At 52.7% G+C, this 15682-nt stretch overlaps 1 protein-coding gene across 2 annotated transcripts in view; it reads left to right on the forward strand.

Annotated features, from left to right (window-relative positions):
* The window catches only part of GRTP1 (growth hormone regulated TBC protein 1), a 38430-nt gene extending 23353 nt beyond the window's left edge, over window positions 1-15077 (forward strand). Inside the window, exons 6-8 of one of the 2 annotated variants that reach the window (XM_055245110.2) lie at window positions 13154-13326; window positions 13399-13584; window positions 14692-15077. In XM_055245110.2, coding sequence (XP_055101085.1) covers window positions 13154-13326; window positions 13399-13584; window positions 14692-14781 — 449 coding nt within the window. In that variant the 3' untranslated portion in view covers window positions 14782-15077. The remainder of the gene's footprint in view (window positions 1-13153; window positions 13327-13398; window positions 13585-14691) is intronic. The other variant, XM_063618591.1, reaches the window with a different exon arrangement.
* The last annotated feature ends 605 nt before the right edge of the window (window positions 15078-15682 follow it).

Raw genomic sequence — 15682 nt, forward strand, 5'->3', positions numbered from 1 at the left:
GTTAGCATCTGGACTGTGTGAATTTCTAAAAATCTAAGCAGAAAGCCAGGGCATGGTGGCTCATGCCTGTAGTCCCAGCACTTTGGGAGGCTGAGGTGGGTGGATCACCTAAGGTCAGGAGTTCGAGACCAGCCTGGTCAACATGGTGAAACCCTGTCTCTACTAAAAATACAAAAATTAGCTGGGCGTGGTGCCGTGCACCTGTAATCCCAGCTACTTGGGAGTCTGAGGCAGGAGAATCACTTAAACCTGGGAGGCAGAGGTTGCAGTGAGCCGAGACTGCACCATTGTACTCCAGCCTGGGCAACAAGAGTGAAGCTCTGTCTCCAAAAAAAAAAAAAAAAAAAAAAAAAAATCCAAGCAGAAAAAGAAACAGCTCAGCAGAACATCAGGTGAAGAATGTGCCTAACAGGCAATTTACAAAATAGAGCCGGGAATGGCCAGCAGACCTGTGAACCCATGGCTGAGTTCCCTGGTGAGCATGAAGGTGGAAATGGAAAGACTGGGGTTGGCGTGGAGCCTTCTGCAGCCACCGAGGCCTCCAGGCCCGTGACACAAAATGAAAGCTCCCTGCTGTGGGGCAGTGACCACGGGGTGCGAGTCCGTCTGGGCATTGAAAATGTCGTGCACATTGTCGTCTTTTTCCTTGGAGGAGGCCGAGACTGGTGGGGATTAAGTAGCTTGTACACAGTCCGCCGCAAGTCTGAGATCCCATCCCAGGCCTCCCTGCCCAAAGCCTGCACTCCACATCTGCCTCCCCGGTTTCCCCCACCACTTTTGTTGAGGAAGGCAGGAGACTGGTCCATTGCTCATGAGTCACTTAGAGGGGGTCCAGTTAAGGGAGTTACTTTTACCAGCAAATGCCTCTAATTCCAATTCAGTTAGGAAGTGACCTGAGGACACGCTCCCCGTGGCCTGTGACCATCCACATGCAGACGCCCCACACTCCGAGTTCTCAGCCCGTAACACCTGCCACACCGCGGCCTCTTGTAGAGCCCATGAAGATGACGGCCATCAATCACCATCCCAACAAGGCATGGAAAGGACGCAGGAAGAAGGAGGTTGACCGGGCCCTGCCGCGTGACTGAGGGTGGAGGGGGCCGCGTCTCGGGAGACTGCGTCAGTCATGAGTCAGTGCAGCCCTGAATTAGCACTCTACATCCTGAAAGATGGGTTTGACCTGGTTTCCTCTGAAAAATAGGGAAACAGGTCAGGTTTTAATAACTCGACATAGAAATACCTCAGCTCTGGCTGGAAGGACTGGCCGAGATGTGGACTGACAAGGCACATTCTGTGGGGACCATGGCTCAGCCCCGTGAGCAGAGGTGGGTGGAGGGAGGCTCTTAGGGCCGCACTTGCCACGTCGGAGGTGCGTTTCCTGCGTCCTCCCGAGTGGGGTTCCCTGAGGTCACCCGTCCTGAGGGTGGTGCTCACGTGGCCTGGGCCACGCCCCCATTGGGCTGGCTTTGTCACAGGAGGCTCGTCTCTGGGGTCAGGAGCAGCTGTTTTGGGATCAGATTGCACTGAGTCACCAGGCGGCCGGGCTCACCAGACCTGTGGGCCTCGGGCCTTGCACCTTAATTGTGAGCTTATTCCATGAGAGGGTTGCACAGAAGGCACCTTGTACAGTCCGAGGCCTCTTGATACCAGCTTTCGCCATAAGCTACTTTTTTTTAAAAGAACTCTATATATTAGAGAAAAAAGTCATTGCTGCTTTTCCATTCAGGGTCTCCTAGTTATAGCAGATAAAGTTTAATTGAGTTGTACGCTAACAAATTGCTGAATTCAAGATGGTTGATCTAATTTAGTGGGATCTTGAAATTTAAGTAATTGCTCAGTTTTCTACCAAGTATTTAACCAGAGATCTTAGCTACTTCTGAAGTTTATTTATTTGTTTATTGGATACAGGATGTCACTGTTGCCAGGCTAGAGTACAGTGGCACGATCACAGCTCACTGCAGTCTTTGAGCTGGGTTCAAGTGATCCTCCCATCTCAGCCTCCCAACTAGCAGGGACTACAGGTGTGTACCACCACGCCCAGCTAATTTTTTTATTTTGAGTACAGACAGGGTCTTCTTGAATTGCCCAGGCTGGTCTCGAACTGTTGGGCTCAAGTGATCTTCCCGCCTCAGCCTTCCAAAGTGCTGGGATTACAGGCTTGAGCCACCACGCCTGGCCTCAGCTTATTTAGTTGACATGTAACGGGTCTGTTAGCTTTTTTTTTTTTTTTTGGAGATGGAGTCTCGCTCTGTCACCCAGGCTGGAGTGCAGTGGTGCAGTCTCGGCTCACTGCAAGCTCCGCCTCCCGGGTTCACGCCATTCTCCTGTCTCAGCCTCTCCGAGTAGCTGGGACTACAGGCGCCCGCCACCACGCCCGGCTAATTTTTTTGTATTTTTAGTAGAGACGGGGTTTCACCGTGGTCTCGATCTCCTGACCTTGTGATCCGCCCGCCTCGGCCTCCCAAAGTGCTGGGATTACAAGCGTGAGCCACCGCGCCCGGCCTGTTAGCTTTTTACCTGTGAAATGTAACAGTGTAAGCACATCAGAAACATTATTTCCTGGTAGCTTCTCTGCACCTTTTCTGGAATCTGGAAATTTGTACAGGGCACTTGGGAAGTGTGGTGGGTTTTCCCAGAGCCCTCTCACTCTCACGCATCTGCTGTGTGGAGGGATGGTTGGTACAGTTCTAGGGCTGAGCGCCAGGCGGGCACTCGGCCTGTGTGTGTCCACTGTCTGGAGGGTTGGTTGGTGCAGTTCTAGGGTTGTTTGTGCGTCCGCTGTCTGGAGGGACGGTTGGTGCAGTTCTAGGGCTGTTCGTGCGTCTGCTGTGTGGAGGGACGGTTGGTGCAGTTCTAGGGCTGAGTGCCAGGCGGGCACTTGGCCTGTGTGCGTCCGCTGTCTGGAGGGTTGGTTGGTACAGTTCTAGGGCTGTTCGTGCGTCCGCTGTCTGGAGGGACGGTTGGTGCAGTTCTAGGGCTATTCGTACGTCCGCTGTCTGGAGGGACGGTTGGTGCAGTTCTAGGGCTGTTTAAGCGTCCACTGTCTGGAGGGATGGTTGGTGCAGTTCTAGGGCTGTTCGTGTGTCCGCTGTGTTCAGGGCTTCAGGACATCAGGTGGGGCTCGTGTTCCCAGTGCAGAGGTAGGGCCCAGGGCAAGGGGCTGGTGTCCTGCACAGCTAGTGTGGATGTAAGCAGGGCCACCCCAGCGGGTGGCTCCGAAGCCAGCCCCCCTCACCTCGCCCCCAACCACGGCCAGAGCCCCCCTGGTCTCGATCTCCCAGCGATGGTGTTTGCAGGCAGCAGTGGAGGATCCTGGCCTGGTGCTGGGTCCAAGTTGGCCCTTCCTAGTGCTCGGCACATGGAGGGCACTTTCCCTTCAGAGGAGGACTTGGGACTGAATCTTACACCTAGAGGCTGAGGAACCCTTTGCACGTTTGTTTGTTTTTAATTAAATTGTACAGTACCTATTTTGCCTTAAAAAAAAAACAAAAAAAAACTACCTTATTCCCACTGCTGGGCGTGTTTCCAAAAGAAAGGAAGTTACTCTGTTGAAGGGCGTCTGTCCTCCAGCGTTCACCATGGCACTGCTCCCTCAGCCAGGATGCAATCGACCCAAGTGTCTGACCGCAGATGGATGGATAAGGAAAGTGGGGTGCACACACTCAATGGAGTACTGTTCAGCCTTAGAAAGAATGAGATCCTGGCCAGGTGCGGTGGCTCTCACCTGTAATCCCAGCACTTTGTGAGGCTGAGGCGGGTGGGTCACCCGAGGTCAGGAGTTTCAGACCAGCCTAGTCAACATGGTGAAACCCTTTCTCTACTAAAATACAAAAATTAGCCAGGCGTGGTGGTGGGCACCTATAATTCCAGCTACTCAGGAGGCTAAGGCAGGGGAATCGCTTGAACCTAGGAGGTTGAGGCTGCAGTGAGCTGAGTTTGTACCACTACACTCCAGCCTGGGCGACAACAGCAAGACTCCATCTCAAAAAGAAAAAAAAAATCCTGTCATTTGCAGCAGCATGGAGGGAACCGGAGGACACTGTGTTAAGTGAAATAAGTCAGGCGCAGAGATAGATATCACATGTTCCCACCCACATGTGGGCGCTAAATAAAAATGAAACTCATGGAGGCAGAGAGTAGAAGGGCGGTTACCAGAGGCCAGGAAGGGAGGGGGATAGAGAGGCTCGTTAATGGTTACAGACCTACAGTTAGAAGAAGTGAGACCGAGTGTTGGTAGGTGAGACCCACTATAGGTAACAGTAACATATATTTCAAAATAGCTAGAAGAGAAGATTTGGAATGTTCCAACACAAAGAAATGGTAAATGTGGGTGGATCCCTGTTACCCAGGTTTTTGTTTTTTGTCTTTCGTGAGACGGAGTCCCGCTCTGTCTCCCAGGCTGGAGTACAATGGCACGATCTCGGCTCACTGCAACCTCCGCCTCCTGGGTTCAAGTGATTCTCCTGCCTCAGCCTCCCGAGTAGCTGGGATTACAGGCATGCGCCACCACGGCCAGCCTCCAGTGACCCAGATTTGATCATGACACATTGAATGCCTGTATCAAAATATCACATGGACCCCATTAATATGTACACCTATTAGGTATCCATAAATATTAAAAATAAAAAACTTTTTAGCATTATAAAACTGATAGGTTTAAGAATTAGCCAAATTTGGCCAGGCGTGGTGGCTCATGCCTGTAGTCCCAGCACTTTGGGAGGCCAAGGCAGGTGGATCACGAGGTCAGGAGATCAAGACCATCCTGGCTAACACGGTGAAACCCCATGTCTACTAAAAATACAAAAAATTAGCCGGGTGTGGTGGTGGGCGCCTGTAGTCCCAGCTACTGGGGAGGCTGAGGCAGGAGAATGGCGTGAACCCGGGGGGCGTAGCTTGCAGTGAGCGGAGATCGCGCCACCGCACTCCAGCCTGGGCGACAGAGTGAGAGTCCGTCTCAAAACAAAACAAAACAAAACAAAAAAAGAATTAGCCAAGCCAAACTTCAAACTTACAGAAGTTAAAGAGGAAAAGGCCATCAGTCCTCCACCGCCGGGCTGTGGTGCTCATGTTTGCAGCTGTCTGATGAGCCCACTGTTGCTGCTCACGGCTCTCCCTGGTGAACCCGAGGCCAGAGGGGCCCTCCCTGCTCTGCCCACCCCAGTTAGAAAGTCTTTCCTTTGCCTGAAGGATTACGTGGTTTTTTTTTTTTCTGTTTAAAGATTTGTTCTGTCTAGCAAATTGAAGATTTCCGCCAGTTTCTCATTCTAACCCTAAGACGACTTTATTGCTTATTTATAATCTCAAATTGAGAATCCACAAGAGTGGTTCAGTTCAGGATGAAACTGTTTCCGTGCATGACTGATTTATCACTCTGAACTGAGTTAATACCTAGGTAAGCATTTGCTGTTCTTATTTTCTGTTTTTCTCGATTGCTTTATCTTTGCAGCTGACTTTAATTTTATTAACTAGTCAGCTTCTAGGTGCAAAAGTCACAGGCTAGCGGGAGGCGGTTGTAGCAGTGCAGGGTGGACGGGAGGTGGTCGCAGCAGTGCAGGGTGGGGACGGAGAGGAAGCAGGTCCCTCCCTCTCGGTCCTCCGGACCCTACAGAGAGTTTCTCATGTTATCTGTCCCAAGATGTCCCCTGTGTGTGAGACACTTTACATGTTTCTAAAAGCACATGCATGGGCCAGGCGCGGCGGCTCACCCCTGTCATCCCAGCACTTTGGAAGGCTGAGGTGGGCAGATCACCTGGGGTCAGGAATTCGGGACCAGCTTGGCCAGTATGGCGAAACCTCATCCCTACTAAAACTACAAAAATTAGTCAGGCATGGTGGCGCACACCTATAATCCCAGCTACTCAGGAAGCTGAGGCAGGAGAGTCGCTTGAACCTGGAAGGTGGAGGCTGCAGTGAACCAAGATCTCGCCACTGTACTCCAGCCTGGGACACACACACACACGCACACACACACACACACACACACACACACACACACATAAATAAATAAATAAATATAAAAGTGCAGGCACTGAGACAGGCGTGGTGGCTCTCGCCTGTAATCCCAGCATAAAATAAAAAAATAAATATAAAAGTGCAGGCACTGAGACGGGCGTGGTGGTTCTCGGCACTGAGACGGGCGTGGTGGCCCTCGCCTGTCATCCTAGCATAAAATAAATAAATAAATATGAAAGTGCAGGCACTGAGGCGGGCGTGGTGGCCCTCGCTGGTAATCCCAGCATTTTGGGAGTCTTAGGCGGGCGGATTGCTCAAGACCAGCCTGGCCAACATGGCAAAACCCCATCTCTACTAAAAATACAAAAACTAGCTGGGCGTGGTGGCACACACCTGTAATCCCAGCTGCTTGGAAGGCTGAGGCAGGAGAATTATCTGAGCCTGGGAGGTGGAGGTTGCAGTGAGCCGAGATCACGCCACTGCACTCCAGCCTGGGTGACAGACCAAGACCCTATCTCAAAAAAAAAATAAATAAAACAATAAAAGCACAGGCATTGAAGAGAAATCTTTGTTGAGGTGAAATCCACTTATCCCACAGTCCCTCCATTTCAAGCGTACGGTGCAGTGGTGACGGGTGCATTCGTGAGTTTGGCAAAGGTTGTGACTGGATCCCATCTCCCTATGAACACACTGTTCTGTGCTGTTCTCTGCAGTTTGCCATGCGTATGGGCACTTGGGCTGTGTGTCTTAGCATTGCCCCGCGTTACACGTGAGGAACCCTTGGGCCCCTTCAGTCTGTGCATGGGAATCTGCACCTCTTTCTCTTCCTGTCCAAGCACTTGGGGAAGCCAACCCGCTGAGCTCGGCGCCTCAAGCTTTCCTGATGGGGATACCCCGGTGCCCTCCAGCTGGGCCCTTCTCCTCGAAATTTCCTGCAGACTGGTGTCTGAATCAAGACCTGATGTCATGAGTCCATTAGAAGAGGCGGGATAAATGCTGAATCCCTTGACTATGTCACCGCCCTCAAGATAATAAATTGGCGTCTGGTCACTGGAAGGGGGTCGGTCAGTGCTGTGTGTCCGTGTAACTGTGGACTCCTGGGCTGCACACACTGGAGGGTTTTTATCCTTCTTGAAGCTCAGGTTGCCCCATCTGTGGCCAGCGGGAGCCTCTTCTGGTTGGCCCCTGAGTCCTGTGGATGTGACTATGGTGCCGACGGCTTCCTCGAGTCTGCAGGATGGGCTACCCTGGGCTCATCCCATGGGGCCCCAGACCTGGACCCGCCTGTTTCTCCAGGAAACTCTGGTGTGATGTGTGTCACTGGGCCTTTGTCAGTGTGGCTCCTGAAGCTTGTTCTTGGGTGGATTCCTCGGGATGTGTTTGTGGGAACTGTACTCACGGAGTGCTTGAAGACCTTGGGTGGGATCTGGGAACTGGGAGGTGGTGTCGGTGTTGACTCGTTTTGAAGTGGCCATACTGTTGTTTGGGGAAGCACACCCTGGAGTATTTGGTGTGATGGGGCAGTGGGTGTGCAGCTCTGCCTCACACAGTCCAGGGGATGGAGGCAGGTGTGCGTGTGCACGTGTGTGCCCGTGTGGTGTGTGTGTGCACGCGTGTACCTGTGTGTGGTATGCGTGTGCACGTGTGCGTCCGTGTGGTGTGCATGTGCACGTGTACCTGTGTGTGCACGTGTGTGTCTGTGTGGTGTGCGTGTGCACGTGTGTACTTGTGTGTGGTGTGTGCGCACGTGTGTGTCCGTGTGGTGTGTGCATGTGTGTACCTATGTGTGGTGCGCGTGCAGATGGGGAGGTGATGGGGGAGCAAATGTGCTGAAATGTTCACAGTCGGGGAATCTGATGGGGATGTGGGGGTTCTTTGTGCAGTTCTTATTGTTGCTATTTCATGGCTAGGTATTTTAAAATTTATTTTTTATTTTGTTGTCCAAGCTGGTCTGGAACTCCTGGGCTCAAGCAATCCTCCCACCTCGGCCTCCCAAAGTGCTGGGATTACAGGCATAAGACATGGCACCCGGCCCAAAATACATTTTTTAAAATGTAAACAAAAGGCTAGGCATGGTGGGTCACGCCTGTAATCTCAGCACTTTGGGAGGCTGAGGTGGGTGGATCGCCTGAGGTCAGGAATTTGAGACCAGCCTGGCCAACATGATGAAACCCCGTCTCTACTAAAAATACAAAAAATTAGCCAGGCCTGGTGGCGGATGCCTGTGATCCCAGCTATTCAGGAGGCTGAGGCAGGAGAATCGCTTTAACCTGGGAGGCGGAGGTTGCAGTGAGCTGAGATTGTGCCACTGCCCTCCAGCCTGGGCGACAGAGTGAGACTCCGTCTAAAAAAAAAAGTAAACCAAACAGCAAAACCAGCCTTGCAGCTTCCTTGCTGTGACCTGAGCTGTGTCTGAGAAGGCTCATGCCCCGTAAGGGCTGTGCCACGCTGAAGTCTCCTCAGGAAAAGAGATGCAGAGAGGCTGGCTTGGGCGGTGGGGGTGTGCAGCTGCTGGGTGGGCACCCGGGTGGCTCCTGCACTGGCTCTCCTTGCTGTGCCTTCTTGGCATCTCCTCCTGGGCCGCCTCCCATGCTTCAGCCCGTGCCTCCTGGTACCCCAGCCCTGCAGCTGTGGTCACTCACAGAGGCAAGGCCATCCTGGTAGCAGCCGTCCCTGTGCCCCCAACCCCCAGGTCATGCACCTGGTCTCTGCCACAGTCAGTTCTGTGGCTCAGGTGAGGAGCAAAGACCCTGTCTGTTGGGAAGAGGTGGATTCCTCCTATCTGGATGGAAGCCGGGGCTGGGCAGGTGCTTCTTCACAGGAGAGCTGCGACCGGTTTCCATACACACACCTGGGTTTCCATGCACACACCCGGGTTCCCGTGCACACACCCGGGTTCCCGTGCACACACCCGGGTTTCCGTGCACACACCCGGGTTCCCGTGCACACACCCGGGTTCCCGTGTACACACCCGGGTTCCCGTGCACACACCCGGGTTCCCGTGCACACACCCGGGTTTCCGTGCACACACCCGGGTTCCCGTGCACACACCCGGGTTTCCGTGCACACACCCGGGTTCCCGTGCACACACCCGGGTTTCCGTGCACACACCCGGGTTTCCGTGCACACACCTGGTTTCTGTGCACACATTTGCATCAGTTACATCCCCCACCCACCAGGGCGCCCAGCTCCCTCCTTGGCATTGACATTATCTCATTCGTGTAACCATTTTCTGATTATCTTTTATGAGTCGCTCCCATTGTGTTAATACTGAAGAAGAGGGAGAAGTCTAGATAAAGATCGGAACCGCCCACTACCCCTATCAGTGGGGGTGAGCTCCACAGATGGTATTTTCAGTGCAAGCCTGGGTCGTCTTTCTGTGCACACGGGGCGGCTATTTTAGAAACACTTGGAGTGCTTTGTACGTAGTCCCGCATCCCATCTTTTTCATTTGACATCACGTGGTGGGAATTTCCACACATCTTGCAGTAATTTATTTTTATTTTTATTTTTTTTTTGAGATGGGGTTTCACTCTGTCGCCCAGGCCGGAGTGCAGTGGCACGATCTCGGCTCACTGCAACCTTCATCTCCTGGGTCAAGCAATTCTCCCGCTCAGCCTCCTGAGTAGCTGAGTAGCTGGGATTACAGGTGCTGGCCACCATGCTGGGCTAATTTTTGTATTTTTAGTAGAGATAGGGTTTCACCATGTTGGCCAGGCTAGTCTCAAACTTCTGACCTCAGGTGATCTACCCGTCTTGGCCTCCTAAAGTGCTGCGATGACAGGTGTGAGCCACTGCACCCGGTCAATGCAGTAATTTTTAAGCTCTCTCCCAATGTCTCCATGGCACTGCAGAGTGTGTTATGCGTGGATTATACCTTCCTTAACTGTCGGTGGTCAGGGAGGAAGAAAGGTCTTCCCCTGTACACCTTAGGTCCCCCAGCTGGGCTCTGTACATGGGACTGGCGGAAGATTGAATAATGAGTGAGAAAAAGACGCTTATCAACACGTGTGTCATGCACACCCTGGAGAGCACCCAGATCGGGGGACACAAAGCGTGGCTGGAGCCTGGGTGCCTTCACCGTCCTGGGCAGCCTGCTACCTTCAGGCTTCTGGGCAGGGAAGGGAACCAGGAAAATTTAGTCCACAGGCTGCTTTGTAAGGTTTAAGACGCATCAGGCTTCTGGGCGGGGAAGGGAATCAGGAAAATTTAGTCCACAGGTTGCTTTGTAAGGTTTAAGATGCACCAGGCTTCTGGGAGGGGAAGGGAATCAGGAAAATTTAGTCCACAGGCTGCTTTATAAGGTTTAAGACGCATCAGGCTTCTGGACGGGGAAGGGAACCAGGAAAATTTAGTCCACAGGCTGCTTTGTAAGGCTTAAGATGCATCAGGCTTCTGGGCGGGGAAGGGAATCAGGAAAATTTAGTCCACAAGGCTGCTTTGTAAGGTTTCAGATGCGGATTTCAGGGGTGTCTTTCCTGGTAGGGAAAGGGAGAGGGAGACGCCCCTGGGAATGGAAACTCCCTTCATAGAAGGCTGCACAAACCATTTAATGTTTTGGCCGCTCAGGAATTCCAGACCAGCCTCGGCGACATGGTGAAACCTTCTCTCTACAAAAAAATATTTAAAAATTAGCTGGGTGTGGTGGCACACACCTGTGGTCCCAGCTACGCAGGAGGCTGAGGCAGGGGGATCACTTGAACCCAGGAGGTTGAGGCTGCAGTGAGCTGTGATAGCACCACTGCACTCCAGCTTGGGTGACAGATTGAGACCCTGTCTCAAAAAAAAATTGAGTCTTCAACTCACACCTTTTGTTTTCTAATTGAAAGCACCAGGGTGGAGAACTGGCCTGTGAGTGCGTGTGAGAGAGTGGTCTTGGGACTCACACCTGCTCTCGGAGGAAGATCTGCAGAGTGGAAATGAAGTAGAGAGGAGGAAGCCACAGCCATGTGCAGATGCCTGTGGCCACCGTCTTTGGCCCCTGCCCGCGTCTGATCGCAGACCCTGAGGGGTGTGCAGGGGAGTGTCAGAGCTGTGCCCCCTGTCCTGGCCCGGCAGGTGCCATCCAGGAGCCTCGGTGATGAATGCACAGTGTTGGGTGGTTTGCAGAGGCATGATGTCCCCAGAAGGACAGGGACAAGGAGCCTTGGGGGATAGTGGCATGAGACCAGATGAGATGGTCACCTGGGAACATCAGTGCCTGTGCCTCAGCCTGAGGGATGAGCCCCTTCTTCAGGGAGCAGCCGCTGCGCCGGCTGGGCCCGGGAGTAACCGCCTTACCCTCGATGTTCAAGGAAGGGAAAGAAGCTGCAGCTTTAATTTAATCCTCCCCTTGGTGGCCCGCTCAGCCTGGTGGAGTTTAGGGAATGAGTTCAGCGCCTCTATTTTTGGAAGCTGCTCTAAGCTTCTCTGTGTCTGGGGCCAAGGTCAGGCTGTGCGTCTCTGCAGACCCCCTGCTGCCCAGCACTCAAGCCCCCCTGCCACACCACCTGTGGGGTCGGGGCCACCTGCAGAACCAGGGTGGGCACTGATTGATGGTTCCTCACCCCTCTCTCCCCAGCTGGAATGATATGTGCTCAGCTAAGAAGGTGAAAGATGAGCAAAGCACTCAGAACCCCAGCGGCAGGTGCAGAACAAGGATATGGAAGGGAGGTGTTTTTAATCCCTGGCGCTTGCTCACTGAATTAGCTCTGGCTAAATCACCTTCAGAGGCATTAGTATTTACTATTAAACCGACTTCACTGTGTGCTTACTCTGAAAAGCAGTGACGGACTGTGATGTTGCATCAGTGTTTGTGATGGTTCTATTTTAACCAAGATATTGAATTAACAAGAACAGGCTGGGCGCAGTGGCTCACGCCTGTAATCCCAGCACTTTTGGAGGCTGAGGCGGGCAGATCATGAGGTCAGGAGTTCGAGACCAGCCTGGCCAATATGGTGAAACTTTGTCTCTACTGAAAATACAAAAATTAGCTGGGTGTGGTGGTGAGCACCTGTAGTCCCAGCTACTCAGGAGGCTAAGGCAGGAGAACCCGGGAAGCAGAGAGGTTCCAGTGAGCTAAGATTATGCCACTACACTCCAGCCTGGGTGACAGCGTGAGACTCCGTCTCAAAAAATAAATAAATAAAATTTACTATAACTCATTACATGAACAAGTTAAAAAATTACGTAGGTAAACACAAAAGTGCTTTGGTAAGACAAATGTCCATTCAAAAGAAGGGCAAGCTGTTGGAAGTATTTATCTGAGTACGTTTTATTTCTATTGTGGTAAAATACACAGAACATAGAATGTACCATCTTACCCATGTCTTTCCCCTGTGCAGTTCAGTGGCACGAGGGCCGCTCACCTGGCTGTGTAACCATTGCCGCCGCCCTCTCCAGAGCTGTTTCATCTTCCGAGACTGAATCTCGGTCCCGTCACTCCCTCCCTCTCGCTGCTGTGGCCTGACTCCCTCCCTTTCTAAGGCTGAATAATATTCCATCGTGTGGACATTCACGTTGCTTATCCACTTGTCTGCCGACGGACACGTGGGTCGCCTCCGTCTCTTGGCTGTTGTAAATGGTTCTGCTGGAACACCGGGGTGCCTGCAGCTCCTTGGGACTCTGTTTTCCACCTGCAGATTTTTGTTTGTTTCTTTGAGACAGAGTCTCGCTCTGTGGCCCAGGCTGGAATGCAGTGGTGCAATCTCGGCCCACTGCAACCTCCACCTCCTGAGTTCAAGCGATTCTCCTGCCTCAGCCTCCCGAATAGCTGGGGTTACAGGTGCCTGCCACCACCACACCCGGCTAATTTTTGTATTTTTAGTAGAGACGGGGTTTCAGCCCTGTTAGCCAGGCTGGTCTTGAACTCCTGACTTTAGGTGATCCACCCGCCTCGGCCTTCCAAAGTGCTGGGATTACAGGCATGAGCCACCCCCCCCCGGCCCTCCACCTGCAGATTTTAACTGATGCCCAGCCAGGCGGCATCCAGCCTATCCCTCCAGCCTCAGGGACGTCCTGAAAGGCCTGGCTGTGGGCGCCGCTCCCCACAAGCCCTATGTCTGCAGGCCTCAGCCCGACTCTTCCTCTCCAACTTTGTCCCTCCCTCTTGGGAGGGGTCCTCCTGGGGGTGGCCCTGTTGTCTTTGTCTGGCTCCAAGGGGAACGGGGCTTGTGGAGGTGACGGGAGTGTCTTGGGGTCTTTTCTCCCCCCTGCCTGGCAGATTACTACAGCCCGGCCATGCTGGGCCTGAAGACCGACCAGGAGGTCCTCGGGGAGCTGGTGCGGGCGAAGCTGCCGGCTGTGGGGGCCCTGATGGAGCGTCTCGGTGTGCTGTGGACGCTGCTGGTGTCCCGCTGGTTCATCTGCCTGTTTGTGGACATCCTGCCCGTGGAGGTGAGCGCCTCACTTGGGCCCCGGGGCAGGTGGGCCGCCAGGAAGTGATGCCGGGTTCCCGTGTCTCTGCAGACAGTGCTTCGGATCTGGGACTGTTTGTTTAACGAAGGCTCGAAGATTATCTTCCGGGTGGCCCTGACCTTAATTAAGCAGCACCAGGAGTTGATTTTGGAAGCCACCAGCGTTCCAGACATTTGCGATAAGTTTAAGCAGATAACCAAAGGGAGTTTCGTGATGGAGTGTCACACGTTTATGCAGGTGAGTGTGTAGGGCTGCACGTGGCTCCGTCCCCTCTCCCACGGGGCCCCACCTCACCTGCAGCCTCGGGGGCTGCTCTGACCACCCGGAGGGTGCACAGGACGGGCACCAGTGAGCACAGGGCACAGGATGAGCCTCCGGCTCTGTCCTGTATCTGCCCCCTGTGCCTGGCCTCCGAGGGCTTTCCCGTCTATGGTGGCCCTGTCTTCTTGGCTCTGGCACTGCAGATGCTGCTCCTGGTCCTAATGGCTGTACTCACCTGCTGTGTGTGGTGCCAGAAGTGTGGCTGCCTGAGGCCTGGTCTCCCCACTGGGTCCTGGGCCTGGCGCAGGCTGTATAGACTCAGGCCCTGATGAGGGCGTTGTGGGAGCTGCACCCGACAGGCCTTCTGAGGAAGCCAAGACGCCAGGAGAGGCTCAGGCCCGGGAGTCAGTGGTTTCCTAAGAGGGAGTGGAGGCTCAGGGCCACTCTGGGTGCAGCATGGCAAACGTGGGCGAGATTTCAGCAGCCGGGGCTTCATCAAAGAGAAGACCATGTTGGCTGGGCACGGTGGCTCACGCCTGCAGTCCCAGCACTTTGGGAGGCCAAGGCATGTGGATCACCTGAGGTCAGGAGTTCAAGACCAGCCTGGCCAACACGGTGAAACCCCGTCTCTACTAAAAAATACAAAAATTAGCCAGGTGTGGTGGCTCACGCTTATGTAGTCCCAGTTGCTCGGGAGGCTGAGGCACGAGAATCACTTGAACCTGGGAGGCGGAGGTTGCAGTGAGCCCAGTGAGCCAAGATTGCTTCACTGCACTCCAGCCTGGGCAACAGAGTAAGACTGTCTCAAAAAAAAAAAAAAAAAAAAAAAAAGTCCAAAGGAAGCAGATGGTCTTTCCTTCAACTGTTTGACTCATCTAACATTTATGAGCAGCAGAGCTGCAGTCCTAGGCCCCAGGGCAGGAGTGAGATGGTGACAATCTGTGGGTCACCCCAGAACCCCTTGGATGTGGACTGTTCCTCCCTCACCTCACATGAGGCCCGTCTGTCTGTCTGCCAGTCTGGGAGAGCTAAGGTAGAAATGTGTTGTTGGGTTTGTTTTTAAACTAATTGTTTGCCTTCCAGAAAATATTTTCAGAACCTGGAAGCTTATCCATGACCACCATCGCCAAGCTCCGCGAGAGCTGCAGGGCCCGGCTGCTGGCACAGGGGTGAGCATTGCCTGTCCCCTGCATTGCTCGTCTCTGCACTGATGACCATTCCCCTTTCCAGAGTTGACACTGGACCAACTTTCACTGCTTTCCTTTTTAGTGTTGTAAATACCTGACATCACTACACTTTAGTTGTGAATTTTTTAAAAGAACAGTTTAAAATCAGGTCATTCTACCAGCTTTTGATGATTACCTATGAAGTCATACTTTTTAAAGAAAACTTATTTTTACCCGAGATAGCAATAATATATAAAATATGAGTGTGGGTTTGTATCTAATAAAGTATGCCAACACCTGTGAGTTTGTGATCAGTTTCTCAGTTGACTGGAAATTAACATAGTGGTCACTGAGGTCTTCCCAACGGCAGTGTAAATATTCCATTCCTTTCTGTGGCAGAGCGTGCAGTTTATGTGAGGCTTCTGCACATAGTAGGTGCAGAAAGGTCTCTCTTTAGAAAGGTAATTTTTTCCCTTCAACTTTTAAGTTCTGGGTACAGGTGGAGGGTGTGCAGGTCTGTTGCACAGGTGAATGTGTGCCATGGTGATTTGCTGCACAGACCATCCTGTCACCTAGGTATGAAGCCAGCATCCCTTAGCTATTCTTCTTGATGCTCTCCCTGCCCCTGACCCAACGGGCCCCAGTGTGTGGTGTTCCCCTTCTTGTGTCCATGTGTTCTCATCAGAAGCTCCCACTTACAAGTGAGAACAAGTGGTGGTTGGTTTTCTGTTCCTGTGTTAGTTTGCTGAGGATAATGGCTTCCAGCTCTATCCATGTCCCTGCAGGGGACAAGATCTCATACCTTTTTATGGCTGCATAGTATTCCATGGTATCTATGTATGAAAGGTAATTTTTTTAATGATTTAAAAATTATCATGTTACATGAATGAACCAGACAACCGTGCCAG

The sequence above is a fragment of the Symphalangus syndactylus genome, chromosome 15 (genome assembly GCF_028878055.3).
Source record: "Symphalangus syndactylus isolate Jambi chromosome 15, NHGRI_mSymSyn1-v2.1_pri, whole genome shotgun sequence".
In the NCBI taxonomy this organism is placed as follows: domain Eukaryota; kingdom Metazoa; phylum Chordata; class Mammalia; order Primates; family Hylobatidae; genus Symphalangus; species Symphalangus syndactylus.